This window comes from Equus quagga, chromosome 16 (assembly GCF_021613505.1).
Source record: "Equus quagga isolate Etosha38 chromosome 16, UCLA_HA_Equagga_1.0, whole genome shotgun sequence".
NCBI lineage: Eukaryota > Metazoa > Chordata > Mammalia > Perissodactyla > Equidae > Equus > Equus quagga.
In genome coordinates, this window is record NC_060282.1 from 41993532 (window position 1) to 42010633 (window position 17102).

General features: G+C 37.0%; 1 protein-coding gene across 2 annotated transcripts in view; it reads left to right on the top strand.

Annotated features, from left to right (window-relative positions):
* CFAP418 (cilia and flagella associated protein 418) overlaps positions 1-16525 on the top strand; it is a 30205-nt gene extending 13680 nt beyond the window's left edge. The window contains exons 5-6 of one of the 2 annotated variants that reach the window (XM_046642486.1): positions 8180-8293; positions 13440-16525. In XM_046642486.1, the coding sequence (XP_046498442.1) occupies positions 8180-8293; positions 13440-13593 (268 nt within the window). In that variant the 3' untranslated portion in view covers positions 13594-16525. The remainder of the gene's footprint in view (positions 1-8179; positions 8294-13439) is intronic. The other variant, XM_046642487.1, reaches the window with a different exon arrangement.
* The last annotated feature ends 577 nt before the right edge of the window (positions 16526-17102 follow it).

Below are 17102 nucleotides of genomic sequence, written 5' to 3' on the forward strand. Positions count from 1 at the left end.
TTTTGTGGTTGTTTTTACAAAAATAGGATCATGCTCTGTATGTTAAAATGTCAATAGATAAATCTAATTAACTCTCTTTATCAGCTACCTAACATTCCATAGTATAAATATACTACATGTTATTCAGTCTTTTCCCTTTTTCCTAGATACCCAAAAGTGATATCCTGCTTTTTGCCACTTCAACAATACTGCAGTAGAAATTCTTGAGGTATATGCTTATATACTGGTGCTTTTATTTATATGTAATGGGTTTCCCCAAATGGGTTTGCTAGTACAACATCTAGGGATAATTTTAGTTTTAAAATAATAACCAAGAGTGACATCAGTGTCATGGCAGAGTGAGCTTGCCCAGGACTCTCTCCCCTCCAACATACAACAAAAAGGAGCAATCATATTCCAAGATAAAATATCCTAATAGCACAGGAATCCTCAGAGAGTCACAGCAGCCAAACGATGGAGGGCAGAGAGGCTGGAGCCCCCTCGGAGAAGCTGGAACAGGCTAAGAGAGAACTTTGCTCCCTCCCCTAAAGATTGGGATCACTGCCGCAGGAGGCTCTGTGAGGGAAGGAGTAGGGGAGGGGTCACACGTCCACAGGATCACCCAGGACTCCCTAGCGCCCTTGCAGCTTAGAGGGAAGCCCTCTAATGGTGTGAAAGCTTTCATGTGGAGTGACCTCATCAAGCCAAGACCCCAGGAGACCAGATAGGTAGAGCTGATCGGGAAACCGGGGTCTGTGTGCAAAAGAAAATGCACCCCCCCCCCCCCCCCCCCCGCCCACCACCCATGCTGTGCCACACCACCTCAGCTGAAGGCAGAGGGCTCAGAATACGTGGCTCTCTACCCCCATCTAGTGGCAATAGGCTGTAACTGCAACCAAATAATATCACAATGCGGAAAACCCGTAGTTCCAGCATCAAACAGTTCATCAAAACTCCAGACCAGAGGGAAAACAATAAATACCGAGAATTATGTCCTGAGGACTCAGAAATAAGTAAACTAAATGACGATGAATTCAGAATAGCTATTGTCAAAAAACTCAGTGAGTTAAAAGAGAATATAGAGAAACAACTCAACAAGTTCAGGAGCTACTTCACAAAAGAGATTGAAACTATAAAGAAGAATCAATCAGAAATACTAGAGATGAAAAACACAATGGAAGAGATAAAATATGGATTCCCTGAATGCTCATGTGGACACCATAGAGGAGTGAATCAGCATAATCTAAGATAGACATGTTAAATGGCTCCAGACAGAGGAAAGAGAGAATGGAGACTAAAAAGAAATGAAGAAAGTCTCTGAGAAATATCTGACTTAATGAGGAAATGCAACATAAGAATTATAGGTATCCCAGGAGGTGAAGAGAAGGAGAATGGAACAGAAAGTGTGCTCAAAGAAATAATAGCAGAGAACTTCCCAAATCTAGGGAATGAGAGAGAAATGTGTGTGGAGGAAGCTTTCAAATCTCCTAGATCTGTCAATGTAAAAAGATCTAGTGCAAGACATATAGTAGTAAAACTGGCAAAAATGAATGACAAAGAAAGAATACTCAGGGCAGCAAGGCAGAAGAAAATAACCTACAAAGGAACCCCTATCAGACTTTCAGCATATTTCTCTGCAGAAACCTTACAAACTAGGAGAGAATGGAATGACACGTTCAAAACTTTAAAGGATAAAAATCTTCAGCCAAGAATACTCTATCCAGCAAAAATAGCCTTCAGATATGAGGGAGAAATTCAATCTTTCCCAGACAAACAAAAGCTAAGGGACTTCATAGCCACAAGACGCCCCTCCACAAGAAATCCTCAAGAAGGCCCTCATACCTGAAAAAAGGGAGAAAGGGGTCACAAAACACAGAGTAGGGACGCAAATAGAATCAGAATAGGATAGTAAATATTCAACTATAGCATTAGGATAAAGGGAAGGAAAACACCAAAAACAAAGACAATCTTGTCACTTTAACCACAAACTCACAACACAAGTTGGAATAAGATATGAAAATAATAACTTAAGAGGGGAGGAGGAATGGGACTGAATCAGTTTAGACTAAGGAAATAAGAGGTCATGAGAAAATGAACTATGTAATGCACGAGTTTCTGAATACAAACTTCAGCGTAGCCACTAAACTAAAAAGCAGAACAGAAACACAAAAAATAAATAAGGAAAAAACTAAGAAACACAGCATAAGAAACTGCAGAAATCAGTGGGTAGAACAAAACACAGTATGAGAAACAAAGGAATTGCAGGAAAACCGGAAAGTGAGTAACAGAATGACAGCATTAAGCCCTCATACATCAGTAATCACCCTCAATGTAAACGGATTGAACTCTCCAATAAAAAGACACAGAGTGGCAATATGGATTAAAGAACAAGATCCAACAATTTGTTGCCTTCAGGAAACACATCTCAGCTCCAATGACAAATACAGGCTCAGAGTGAAGGGGTGGAAGATGATACTCCAAGCTAATGGCAAACAGAAGAAAGCAGGTGTTACAATACTTATATCAGACAGAGCAGATTTGAAGATAAGGCAGGTAAAGAGAGACAAAGAGGGGCAATATATAATGATCAAAAGGACACTACATCAAGAAGAAATAGCACTTATAAATATCTATGCACCCAACACAGAGCACCAAAGTTCATAAAGTAACTATTAACAAACCAAAAAGAAGATATCAAAAATGACGCAATATAGTAGGGACCTCAATACCCCACTCACATCAATGGATAGATCATCCAGACAGAAAATCAACAAGAAAACAGTGGAATTAAACTAAAAGCTAAAACAGTTGGACTTAATAGACATATATAGAATACTCCATCCAAAAACAGAATACACATTCTTCTCAAGTGCACATGGAACATTCTCAAGGATAGACCATATGTTGGGAAAGAAGGCAAGCCTCTATAAAATTTTAAAAATTGAAATAATAAGCATCTTCTCCAATCATAATGCTATAAAGCTAGAAATTACAAGAAAAAAGCTGAGAAAGAGACAAAGATGTGGAGACTAAACAATATGCTATTGAACAAGCAAAATGGATCATTGAAGAAATTAAAGAAGAAATCAAAAAATATCTGGAGACAAATGAAAATGATAACGTGCCATACCAACTCATATGGGATGCAGCAAAAGCTGTATTAAGAGGGAAATTCATCGCAATACAGGCACACCTTAACAAGAAAAACCCCAAATAAGCGATTTCAAATTATACCTAACTGAATTAGAAAAAGAAGAACAAACAAAGCCCAAAGTCAGCAGAAGGAGAGAAATAGTAAAAATCAGAGCAGAAATAAATGCTATTGAAACAAAAAAGGCAGTAGAAAGGATCAATGTCACAAAGAGCTGGTTCATTGAGAAGATAAATAAAATTGACAAACCCCTAGCCAGACTTACAAAGATGAAAAGAGAGAAAGCTCAAATAAACAAAATCGGAAATGAGAGAGGAGAAATAAAAGACTCCACAGAAGTACAGCAGATTACAAGAGAATACTACAAAAAACTATATGCCAACAAAATGGATAACCTAGAGGAAATGGATAAATTCTTAGACTCTTACAACCTCCCAAAGCTAAGTCAAGAAAAAGCAGACAATGTGAACAGACCAATCACAAGGAAAGAGATTGAAGCAGCAATCAAAAGCATCCCAAAGAATACAACTCCAGGACCAGACAGCTTTCCTGAGGAATTCCACTAAACTTTCAGGGAGGATTTAATACCTATCCTTTTCAAGCTATTCCAAAAAATTAGGGAGGACGGAACACTTCCTAACACATTCTACAAGGCCAACATCACTCTGATACCAAAGCCAGACAAGGACAGCACAAAAAAGGAGAACTACAGGCCAATATTGCTGATGAACATAGATGCAAAAATTCTCAACAAAATTTTGGCAACCCAAATTCAGCAATACATCAAAAGGATCATACATCATGATCAAGTGGGATTCATACCAGGGACACAGGGATGGTTCAACATCCGCAAATCAATCAATGTGATACACCACATCAACAAACTGAGGAATAAAAACCACATGATCATCTCAATAGATGCAGAGAAAGCATTTGACAAGATCCAACTGCCATTTATGATAAAAACTGTGAACAAAATGGGGATAGAAGGGAACCTCCTCAACATAATGAAGGCCATATATGACAAACCCACAGCCAACATGATACTCAATGGGCAAAAACTGAGTGCCATCCCCCTGAGAACAGGAACACGACAAGGATGCCCTCTATCACCACTCTTATGCAACATAGTACTGGAGCTTTTGACCAGAGCAGTTAGGCAAGAGAAAGGAATAAAAGGAATCCAAATAGGGAGGGAAGAAGTGAAACTCTCACTGTTTGCAGCCGACATGATCTTATATATAGAAAACCCCAAAGAATCCGTTGGAAAACTATTAGAAATAATCAACAACTACAGCAAAGTTGCAGGGTATAACGTCAGCTTACATAAATCAGTAGCATTTCTATACTCTCATAACGAACTAACAGAAAAAGAACTCAAGAACACAATACCATTCGCAATCTCAACAAAAAGAATAAAATACCTTGGGGTGAATTTAACTAAGGAAGTGAAAGACCTATACAATGAAAACTACAACACTTTCCTGAAAGAAATTGATGATGACATAAAGAGATGGAAAGACATTCCATGCACATGGATTGGAAGAATAAACATAGTTAAAATGCCATACTACCTAAAGCAATCTACAGATTCAATGCAATACCAATCAGAATCCCAATGACATTCTTTACAGAAATATAACAAAGAATCCTAAACTTCATCTGGGGCAACAAAAGACCCCGAATTGCTAAAGCAATCCTGAGAAAAAAGAACAAAGCTGGAGGCATCACAATCCCTGACTTCAAAACATACTACCAAGCTACAGTCATCAAAACAGCATGATACTGGTACAGAAACAGGTGCACAGAACAATGGAACGGAATTGAAAGCCCAGAAATAAAACCACACATCTATGGACAGCTAATCTTCAACAAAGGAGCTGAGGGCATACAATGGAGAAAAGAAAGTCTTTTCAACAAATGGTGCTAGGAAAACTGGAAAGCCACATGTAAAAGAGTGAAAATTGACCATTCTTTCTCACCATTCACCCAAATAAACTCAAAATGGATCAAAGACCTAAAGGTAAGACCTGAAACCATAAGGCTTCTAGAAGAAAATATAGGCAGTACACTCTTTGACATCAGTATTAAAAGGATCTTTTTGGACACCATGTCTTCTCAGACAAGGGAAACGATAGAAAGAATAAACAAATGGGACTTCATCAGACTAAAGAGCTTCTTCAAGGCAAGGGAAAACAGGATTGAAACAAAAACCAACCCACTAATTGGGAAAAAAAATTTGCAAGTCATATATCCGACAAAGGGTTAATCTCCATAATATATAAAGAACTCACACAACTCAACAACAAAAAATCAAACAACCCAATCAAAAAATGGGCAGGAGATCAGAACAGACATTTCTCCAAAGTATATGGATGGCCAATAGGCACATGAAAAGATGTTCATCATCACTGATCATCAGGGAAATGCAAATCAAAACTACACTAAGATATCACCTTACACTTATTAGAATGACAAAAATAACCAAAACAAAAAGTAACAAATGTTGGAGAGGTTGTGGAGAAAAAGGAACCCTCATACACTGCTGGTGGGAATGCAAACTGGTGCAGCCACTATGGAAAACAATATGGAGATTTCTCAAAAAATTAAAAATAGAAATGCCATATGACCCAGCCATCCCACTACTGGGTATCTATCCAAAGAACTTGAAATCAGCAATTCTAAAAGTCCCATGCACCCCTATGTTCGTTGCAGCATTATTTACAATTGCCAAAACATGGAAGCAACCTAGGTGCCCATCAACTGATGATTGGATAAAGAAGATATGATATATGTATACAATGAAATACTACTCAGCCATAAAAAAGAATAAAATTATCCCGTTCACAACAGCATGGATGGACCTTGAGGGTATTATGTTAAGTGAAATAAGCCAGATAGAGAAGGACAATCTCTGCATGACTCCACCCACATATGGAAGTTAAATATGGAGACAGAGAACAGATTAGTGGCTTCCAGGGGAAAGGGGAGTGGGGAGTGGGCACAAAGGGTGAAGTGGTACATCTACAACACGACTGACAAACAATAATGTACAACTGAAATTTCACAAGGTTGTAAACTATCATAATCTCAATAAAATTTTTTTTGTAAGATTTTGTTTTTTCCTTTTTCTCATAGTTGTATATTCTTCATAGTTGTATATTCTTTGTTGTGGGTCCTTCTAGTTGTGGCATGTGGGACGCTGCCTCAGTGTGGTTTGATGAGCAGTGCCATGTCTGCGCCCAAGATTCAAACTAACGAAACACTGGGCTGCCTGCAGCGGAGCATGCGAACTTAACCGCTCGGCCACGGGGCCAGCCCCACAATAAAAATTTTAAAAATAATAATAACCAAGATTTTTCCCAAAAGGTTATAGCAATTCACATACCCACCAGAAATGCCTGAGTGCTAGTTTTTGCTAACTTAATTGCTTAAAAAATTTGTTTTGTGCTTGCTTTAAATTTTAATTATTTATATAATATGTTAACTTTCTAAGAAACAGTATGTACCAGGCACCATTATAAACACTTTACCAATATTAACTCATTAGGTCCTCATAATAATTCTATGAGTTATATAAGTATTATTAGCCTCATTTTACAGATAGTGAAACTGAGTCACAGTGAAGTTGTTACTTGACTCCAGTTACACAGCTGGTAAATAGTGGAATCAGCATTTGAACCTAGGCCGTCTGTGTCCTGAGTCTATGCTCTTAACTACTATTCTATGATACCTGTATTATGAGATTGAATATATTTTTAAGTTTTCTTTTCTTTGTTGTCATATGTAAGCACTCTTTGTATAGTATAAATATTTGACCGTGTATTGAAAACATTTTCTTCCACTCTGTTACTGGTCTTTTCACTTTGTTTTTGGTATCTTAAAACTCTCATTGCCTGTTAATTTTTAGATTATCAAATGAATCTATATTGAGTCTAGTTTCTAAATACTTCAAACAATAGAGAAGCTTGCTTTCTATAAAGTAAATCACCATTACTATATAAATCAAATTGCTTACAGCAGCAATTCATAATTATTGCCATGTATTATCATTTTACTCCTAAAGTTACTATGTACTACTGTATGAGTGTTGAGAATTGCTCTGGCATTTTAATTCCTCAGATATTCATTAAGTACGTATTATATGCTAAGTATCCTTCTACCAGATCTGCCTTCTCTCTCTTGCATCATCAGCATTTTCCTCTTCACTACTTCTTTGCCATCAACATACAACATGCTCTTTCTCCTCCCTTCTTAAATATAACCTTCTCTCAACCCCAGTTCCTTTACCAGCTACCACTCCATTTAAAGAAACTGCTCAGATCTACCATCTCAGTGATGCCTGTGCAGGCTACTCTATTCGAAATTGCAATCCACTCCCTCCCAATACTCCCAATTTTATTTACCCTACTTGTTGTGTTCAAAGTACTTTTTACCTTCTACATACTGTATAATTTAGTTGTTATGAGTATTGTTTATTTCCTCTCAGAATCTAAGCTGCATGAGGACAGAATGTCACTAGCATGTAATAGGCTTTCAGTAAATATTTTTTAAGTGAATGAATGAATGCATTAATGCCAGGTAGCGGGGAAACAGAAACAAATAAGATATTGTTCCAGCACGTGAGTAGCTTATGGGGGAGACATTTCAATATCATGTGGTAAATTCTGTGTTAGAGCCATCCTGAAAATTTCAATAGAAAGGGAAGCAACTTAAAGAAGTTAGCTTAAGTGAAGATCTCCCTCACAGACAATTTGAAAACCATTGAACTAAAAGACCTACATATCCAACTTGTTTCTTTTATATCTGTACAGTGTACATGTGTGCATATATCTATCAGTGTGTAAGATCTTAGTAAAATAGGTAGGTTCGTGCAGAAATTTAACCTGAAAGTTCAGCTATATAATCAGTCCTTCAGTATAAAAATTTGTAATCAGATTAATCTTTACTTTTCTGTTGTTTACTCAGTAATCTATAATATGTGATGTATCCTATGAATAAATCACCATACTTTCATAATTAAACATACCAATAATCTTTAATGTACAGCTCCTTTTCTCTGAACAGAGCATGTGACCATCTGCGTTGTATAGCATGTGATTTCCGGATAGTAAGCTACGACGATTATATGTGGGACAAATCATGCGATTATCTGTTTTTCAGGTATGTTTCTAAAGAACTTCACTCTGAAAAATGTACCAAGGACAACTTTATATTTCTTATTTTGCCATAATGTCTCTTGATGGAGATGGCCAGATTGTGTGGCCTTCACCCCTTGAATAATTCTCTCACCCATCTCCTTTCCATCTGTCTGCTGTCAACCTACGTAAGGCCATGTTACTTCTGGATAAAAGGATAGAAATAGCCTCCTCCCTGATTTTTCTACCTACCGTCTCCTCTCTCAGTCCACTCTTCCCATGCTGAGAATTAAAGCATAACTCTGAGTATGCCATTCTCCTGCCAAAATCCTCTGTTTTCAGAATCATGTCCAAATTCCTTAGTCTGGCATTCAAGACCCTCCACGATCCAGCCCCCATCCATCTATCATTCAGCTTTGTGTTTCCACAACGCACTTTTCACCCTTACAAGATCTTAGCTACATGAGAGTACTCAGTATTCCCATTCCTAGGACTTTGAGCAAGCTCTTCACCTCCTGGGACACCTTCCCACCATTTTATTTACATAAACCCTACCTGTCCCTCAGGGTACAATTCATTGTGCGTCTTTGTGATTCCCTCACCACTGTCTTAACTTGGAAGTAAATTCATCCTTTTCTGTGTGTCCATAGCACTTTGTACCTATTATAGCACTTACTGTAATATAAAATTGAAAATCTTAGGCTGATATATGTCTGCCTCCGTCCTTGTGGTCAGGATAGTGTCTTACTCATACTTTTGTACTTTTGTAATTTGTACATTCTTTTTTTTTATCATTTATTTATTTTATATATATATATTTTTTTTTTTTTTTGAGGAAGATTGGCACCAATCCTCCTCTTTTTGCTGAGGAAGACTGGCCCTGAGCTAACATCCATGCCCATCTTCCTCTACTTTGTATGTGGGATGCCTCCCACAGCATGGCTTGACAAGCGGTGTGCAGGTCTACACCCAGGATCCAAACTGGTAAACCCTGGGCTACTGAAATGAAATGTACAAACTTAAGCACTGCACTACCAGGTTGGCCCCTGTACATTCTTATACACTTACTGAATACCTAATATTTTTAAGATGTTATAAATTATGAAAATGTATTTGAACACATTTTCAAATAAAAATTGAGCTAAAAATTAATAAAGTGCATATATCATGCATTTTTGGTCCCCCAAACCTGTGCCTAAACAAAGAGTATATTTTCAGATACAAGTAATCAGAATATATTGCAGCATTCTCCAATAGCAAAAAGAAAAAGGAGAGAGTCTTTCTCCCACACCTCTCCTGGCAGCCATTCTTATGTAAATCCATAGGAGTCTGTTGTACAAGCATAGTCTTTGAACTTTTTTGCATCAAGAACCACTTTGAAAATCTTATGAAAACTTTGAATCCTCTACACACACACACACACACACACACAGACACAAATTCAAGTATACAGAAACATGGAAAAATTACAATTTGAGAGGTTTCACAGGCCCCAACCGAAAGAAAGCCTAGTGCAGTCCCAAAATCCCAGATCAGGTTAGCCTACCTTTAATCCCATAGTTGGAAAAGTTAGTTTTTATTTCAGGTCCATTTTGCCTTTTCTGACTTTTCTAAATCCTCTGCTTTATACTGTCTTCTGGTTAATCTAATGAGTGGTTAATAATCCCAATATGTCCCCAAGATGAACCATCAATTTTTTTTAAAGAGTTTTGTTGTTGTTGTTGTTGTTGTGGAAGATTTGCCCTGAGCTAACACCTGTTGCCAGTCTTCCTCTTTTTGCTTGAAGAAGATTGGCTCTGGGCTAACACCTGTTGCCAATCTTCCTCTTTTTGCTTGAGAAAGATTGTCCTTGAGCTAACATCTGTGCCAGTCTTCCTCCATTTTGTATGTCAGATGCCTCCACAGCGTGACTTGACAAGCAGTGTGTAGGTCCGTGCCCAGGATCTGAATCTGCGAACCCAGGCAGCCAAAGTGGAGTGCACAAACTCAACCACTACACCACTGGGCTGGCCCCAAACCATCAATTTTTGTAAAATTAGTATAGGATAATAGAATGCGTGGCACATCAAAACTCTGGTGAGCACAGGCATTAAGTAAGCTTATTGGCAAGTTAGTTGGTACTTGAGGAACTTGCAGTGTCTCATGAGTTATCAAGAATATCAGTTGGTTTACTCTAGATCTGTGGCAGCCTGGTTTAAAAAAATTCATACTTTTAGATAAAACAGATTTATTAGAAGATTTATTAAAAATAAATAACAGTATTTGCTGTTATTTGTCTTTCTGAAATATACTAAATACAATATAAAAACAACTAATAATTACTATTTGAATTAGTAGAAAATATTGTCTTAGGCTTTAAGAGGCTTAGGAATGCTTGGGAGGTGCTATAACATCATGTGATAAATGTAACAGTGGAGATACGTTAAAAGAAGGCAAGGTGGATACATCCACCCTGAGATATCAGGAAAGGCCTGAGTCTTGAAGAACAATTAGGAATTTGCCTAGCAAACAAGATGGACACCGGTATTCTTTTAGGAGGTATTTGTAAAGACACAGGTGAAACCACATGGCATGTCTGGGGACTTACAAATAGTTTGGACTGTGTACAGTGTAAGATACCAGGGCGAGAGATAGCAAGAGGTGAATGAAATAAGGGAGAGAGATCCAAAAGAGCAGATCCAGGAAAGCAATACTGAGGAATTTGGACTTAATTCTTTAGGCAATGGATAACCATTGAAGGCTTTTCATCAGGGGAAATATCTGAATAGAGTTGAATTTTTAAAAGATAGCTAACTACTGTACAGGAACCAGGCCAGTTTAGAATCATGGGGATTAATGAAGGATGTTATGATAATCCAGTGGGAAGGAAATGAGGATCTGAATTATGGCAGTGAGGAGGGTAGAGAGGAGTAGATATACTTGAGAGATATTTTAGAGGTCGTCCTGGCTGTGGAAGGTAAGGGACAGATATCACCTAGGATGAGTCCTGGGTTTCTGTCTTGATTTACGTAGACGGACAGTGATACTGTCTGTTGATAGAGGAAATTTAAGAACAGACTTGAAGGAAAAGCCTATATGTTTATTTATTTTACTTATGGCTGCTGAAACTGTGGCTCTGAAGCTCTGGTAGGAAATGTAATCTATAAAGTGGTAGTTGAAACCATGAGATTGGATGGTTATTACCCAGGAAGGCAACTTGGAAGCCTGTCAATGAATGCAGAGTTAAGGATCTTTTGGTTAAGATAGGAGATACTTTGATGCTTATATTGCGGAGGGTAAGGAAGGCATGGGAAGGGGAAGGTTTGTAAGTAACAAGGTCTTAGAGGCTTTGCGTTCCAGAGTGCTGATGGAGAGAGAGCCTTGAACAGGAAGAGGAGGCTCACCCTCTGTGATTGGGTGGAAAGAGCTAAGACACTGATGCATTCGGGGGAAAGCGAGGAAATGAAAGGCTTTTCACATCTGATGGCCTGGCTTTGTGAATGAGGATGTGCTCTGCCGAAAGTAAAGGAGTGGAGAATAGATGAAACACTTGAGGAGAGTAGGGATTATTCACTGAGGAAAACCAGAAATAGCTGGTGACCGAAGGCAAGTTAAAGGCTTGCAGTGTCATTGAATGTCTAGGCAGAACATAGGGAGCCATTTATTTTTAGTGGCATCAGTCTGCACCTTAATTATACAGTGAAATGCTGTGCAGTCCTTTGTTTTATTGTCCTCATTTTATAGATGAGGGAAATAAATGTATCCTAGCTTTGATGAGTTCTAGAACTTTCTAAAAGAAGTATAAGCTATACTTCACAGTCTTGCCAAAATAGCTAAATAAAATGCTTTAATTTTTCTATGAAGTCACTGTTTTCTTTATGGGAAATAAGGAAATTTTTTTTCTTTCTAAGCTTTTAAGATACATGCTTCTTAAAAAAAGTATTTGAAATACGTCCCTGGCTATTTATGATTCCTACTCCTAAAATCTCTAATTAAGGATTCAATCTAGTATCAAATGTTAAGTTTGTTAAAATATATCGCAGACTGAATAAGGAACATTTTTTTTCATTAAACACATTTAGTTCTGTGGAGTTTTTTTCTTTCTGATAAAACTTAGGTTATTCATTTTTTCCCCCAGCTCACTGTAACCTTAGCTAAGTCACTTAGCTGGTCAGAGTCTCAGTGTCCTGAAACCAGACAGTTAGGTTGGAAAATCCCCCAGGTTTTCTAAGGTTCTAACCTTCTAAATTGTGCCTGGATTTTGTACAATACAGCACTGAATGTGGTACCCTTTGACCACCAGAGGGCCCTTGTAGCCTGCCTTCTATTACAGTGACTTCAAAAGTAACAGATAACACTGTATGTCTCTTCTTTAAATATTTATACTGTATTTCATCATTTTACTTTGTATTTTTTTCATTGTTTCATTTTGAATTTTTCCATTTTTTATTCTGCCACAGAATATTTACATAAATTCAGTACATGGATTATCATGAAAATCATAATTGATTTTCAATTAATTAAATTAACTTCTCTAGTCTTTCTTTATAATAGCATCAAGTCAGATGGTTATCAGTTTTCATGATGGTTCTGCCCATTGATTTAATTATTTTAACATTATTGACATTTAATGCAGGATGGGCATTTATTTTATTGCTGATAGTATAATTAAATAGCATATCACTGAAACAAATGAAAGTTAAAATACCAGTTCAACACATGGAAATAGCAGATACTTTGTTAATGAAAAATTTCTGAAGTTCATTTATCAGAAGCCTATTATCTTTATGCCTCATATACACCCTCCATTTGCCATATTGCAGGCTTTTAGAGTATGGTGGAGGTGAGTATCTGAGGTAGATGAACCACCATCCTTCCCATTCTATTCTCCTATCATGTCGTCTCTGATAGGACACATCAATAATTCTTCAGCCCTTTAAGTCATTGTACTCTGTGACAGCCTTAATAGACAGACCTAGAGGATTGCTGTTTAAAAGTACTAGATACCGAGGAAATACCATCAGAAAGCACACTGAAGCGTATCTTTTGTTGTTTGTGTGAGGGAACCATGATTGGATAGTGTTCAGATGTTGTAAAGATATGAAAATAAAGCAATAAAGAACTTCCTTTTTTTTCAGTCATTAGGCAGTGAACAAAGTCACTCTGCTGAAACCTTCATGTTTTACCAATAGGAACAACATGCCAGAATTCCACAAATTAAAAACAAAGTTGGTAAAGAAGAAAGGAACACGGGCATACGCCTGCCAGTGTAGCTGGAGAACTATTGAAGAACTGACTGACCTTCAGACGGATCATCAGCTTCGTTGGGTTTGTGGTAAACATTAAGAATACAGACTTTTCACATTCAGACAAATGCATCCATGAGAGCATTCTCCATTAATCATCATAATAGTTAGATAAAGGCACATGGTAGTATCATGCCCTTTGGAAAAAGACAAGAAATTTCATTTAATGACTATTCAAATTTTTGAAGACCAAATGGACTTGGGAAGATAATGTGCCTTAATGTTTTGGAATTCTTTTCTTGATGTATAGACACTTAGTAAGCAAGGTAACAAGTTATCCAAATTCTTTTTTGCTAGCCTGTCTCCTGTTAGATGGAAGTTTAATTATGGAGTTTCACACAAATATATAGCCATTTGTTAGCAACTGCCATATGACTGACTGCTAATACACTCAGCTTAAACATTCCTCATTTATAGTACTTAAAGGAGATAAAGCCAGCCAGTGAAGAGAGGACATTGAGGGGTGTATACATCACCTCCTCACGTCAGGTCTGTCATTGCCAAAGATCACAATTTAGACATGGCAGAAACCATGTGATCTGTGGCTTGCTGAAGGGTATTCAAGGGTACAGGTATATTGTAAATGAAAACACTGCCTGTATCTGAACTTACCTTACCAACTCAGAGTGATGTTAGACACAGTAATGATAAATATATATTGCCAGTTTTAGCTTATTTCTCCTCCTTTTGTTCATTTAGATATCAAAAGTTATTTAGTTTGCTACTTTAGCAAATATCCACTTATATATAAAAAATTTTTTTTGATTCGCCTAAACTCACAAGGAAAAATCCTAATACAGACAGGTCATTATTGGATTTTCCAAGTACTTTCTAGCCTTTAATGCCTAAAACTCCCATCAAGTAAAATGAATAGCAAGTAAGATATTTTCTCAGGCAGCCTGTTGATTTTTCTGGTAGGATCAGATTGACATATTATTTATTAGAGGAGTGCATGAACCAACAGGTAACCTGTTGGGCTCCTTCTTGAGATCACTGAGACTTGAGGAGCCCCACAATAGCAGCACATTCAGGAAATAGTTACCTCAAAATTACCAACTCCCAGCCACGTCAAGAGATTCTGGGGGCTTTCCAATCTGCCAAAAGCTCTTTACCACATCTGTCTAATACATAGTTCAAATGTGTGACACAAGGCATGTTGAAAGGGAGTAATCAAAGCAAAGTTATGATCTGCTTTAATGTGCTGAATCCGTTCCAGCCACCCTGTGTAAGCAGAGAAGAAAGGTCTGATCGTTAAGACCCTTTTCCTAGCACGGCACATTTGCACATGTGTAAACTCACGCTAGTGAGTCTAGCACTGCAGCAGAACACATCTCACAGTGGCAAATGCCACGTTTGTGTTTTTGTATTGAGAATATGTTTAGAGATCTTACCTTTCAATAAAAATCTTTTACTCTCTAAAATTTTATCTCTGTAATTGTATCAGAAATATAGGGAGATTTGGATTGAAGTCATCTCTTCCAAAAAATAGCGGAGCAGTCAGATCCACACATTCAGAACCCCAAGGAATTTGGCACATTAGTGATAATGGTGATTTTTTTTTATTCAGATGAGCAAATTTACTCATCTGAATAAATCATTAATTTGAACAAATCATTAATTTGAAAGTATTTTTTTCTCTTTTATTTAATCATAACTAACCTATAACTTGGATACATTGCCCATGTTTGGCATTCCATAATATAATAATTATAATAATAATTCCCCAATGTCAGATATGTATATGTGAGTTCACATTTTGTTGGCAATTTACTTTATAAGCTTTTTAATATTGTACAATTTTTAATCTAAAATGTAAAAGAATTATATTTATATACAAATGGATCATTATTACCAGTTTTAATTAAACCAAAATAAAACTATTTTGGTATAAATATAGAAGAAAAGCATGGTTTCTAATGAACTGTAATTTTAAAATGCAAAGTTTAGAAAACTTTCAAGATGTTTTACCTATTTGTTTTCAATATTTATAATAATTTTCTACCTTTAGCAAGTATCCATTTTTTGTCAAGCCAGCAGCTACTTTATTTGAACTTTATTTATACTCTCAGACCCTAATCTTGCCTAGAAATGAATAAATAATAAATAGCTTCACTCTGTATTTACTTTTTTTATAGTAAAATATTCATTTGGGGATTAATTTGAAATAATTTTGATAATTTATTTTAAAATGTCAACAAAAAAGTTTCTAACCATCCAATTGAACAGAAAATTTGTGTATGTTGTAGAGGAGAAGCATGCCATAGTTTATGTGCGCATGTGAAAGAGCGTGGGTGCTTAGAGGAGCGGTCCCAGTGCAGGAAGAGTGAGCCATGCTGACACGGTGGTGGCCGTCCAGACCCTGCATGTTGATGTCAGGGCCAAGGAGGATGGCATCAGAAACTTTCCCTCCTTTTCTTACTGATCTAATACTTAAAAATATGGAATAATAATGTCTTTGTATCCAATAAATACGGTGATGAAGCTTAACAGTAACTTTCAAATCCTGATTTTTCTCAGTTGTTATGTTTTAACAAAATCTCTATCATCAACTCCTAGTAATCAGCTTTACATATTGTTTAAACTAGTTCTTGAAGGGAAGAAAAAATTCAAAATATAGAATCTCTTTAGAGATTTAACATCTTATCATATTTATTTGGGTTTGTGACACCATTTGGGGCCCTATTTTAAAAGATTGCGTGGAATATATAGATTTACATGTGATTGATAATTAAATTTGTTTTCAGACTTTCCCCAAATGCCTTGAGATAATGGGTGACAGTATGAAGTGCTATGAAATCAGAGTTGAGAGTCACATCCCTTGGAAAGTTACTTAACTTTTGGGCTTCATTTGCCTTATCTATATGAATGGTGAGATCTCTTTTGTAAGCTGCTTGTAATGATTAAATTATATAATATGAAAAGTGACTCACATGGTGTTGAGTTCAGAATAAGTGTTTAATAAATGTTCTCATGCTTTTTCCTTCTGAAAGTGATAGTTTCTAAATTAAAGTAATAGTGCAGCATGTTTCTTACAGTAAAGCATTTGCCCACGTTTATTTTTTCATTCTCTAAACATTACTTACAAGAAAAGCTATGCTATCATTTTTGTTTTATCACTAGTAAATGCAAACATGGTCAGCTTTATTTTTATATAAGTTGAAACTACAACTTTTAAAAACAGAGCAAAAACCTACTCACCCTAGCCTCCTCCGGTCTGGTTTAAACCTTTTTTTTAAAAGATTTTTATTTTTCCTTTTTCTCCCCAAACCCCCCTGGTACATAGTTGTGTATTTCTAGTCGTGGGTCCTTTGAGTTGTAGCATGTGGGACGCCTGCTCAGCATGGCTTGAGCAGTGCCATGTCTGCGCTCAGGATCCAAACCAGCAAAACCCTGGGCTGCAGAAGTGGAGCGGGCAAACTTAACCACCCGGCCGCGGTGCTGGCCCCTGGTTTAAACCTTATTGATCATGTTGAAGACATTCCAGGCCTTTCACAGTATCTTTTCAGCTTCATCTGCCTCTGCTTCCCTCCTCTTCCAACCAAACCTACA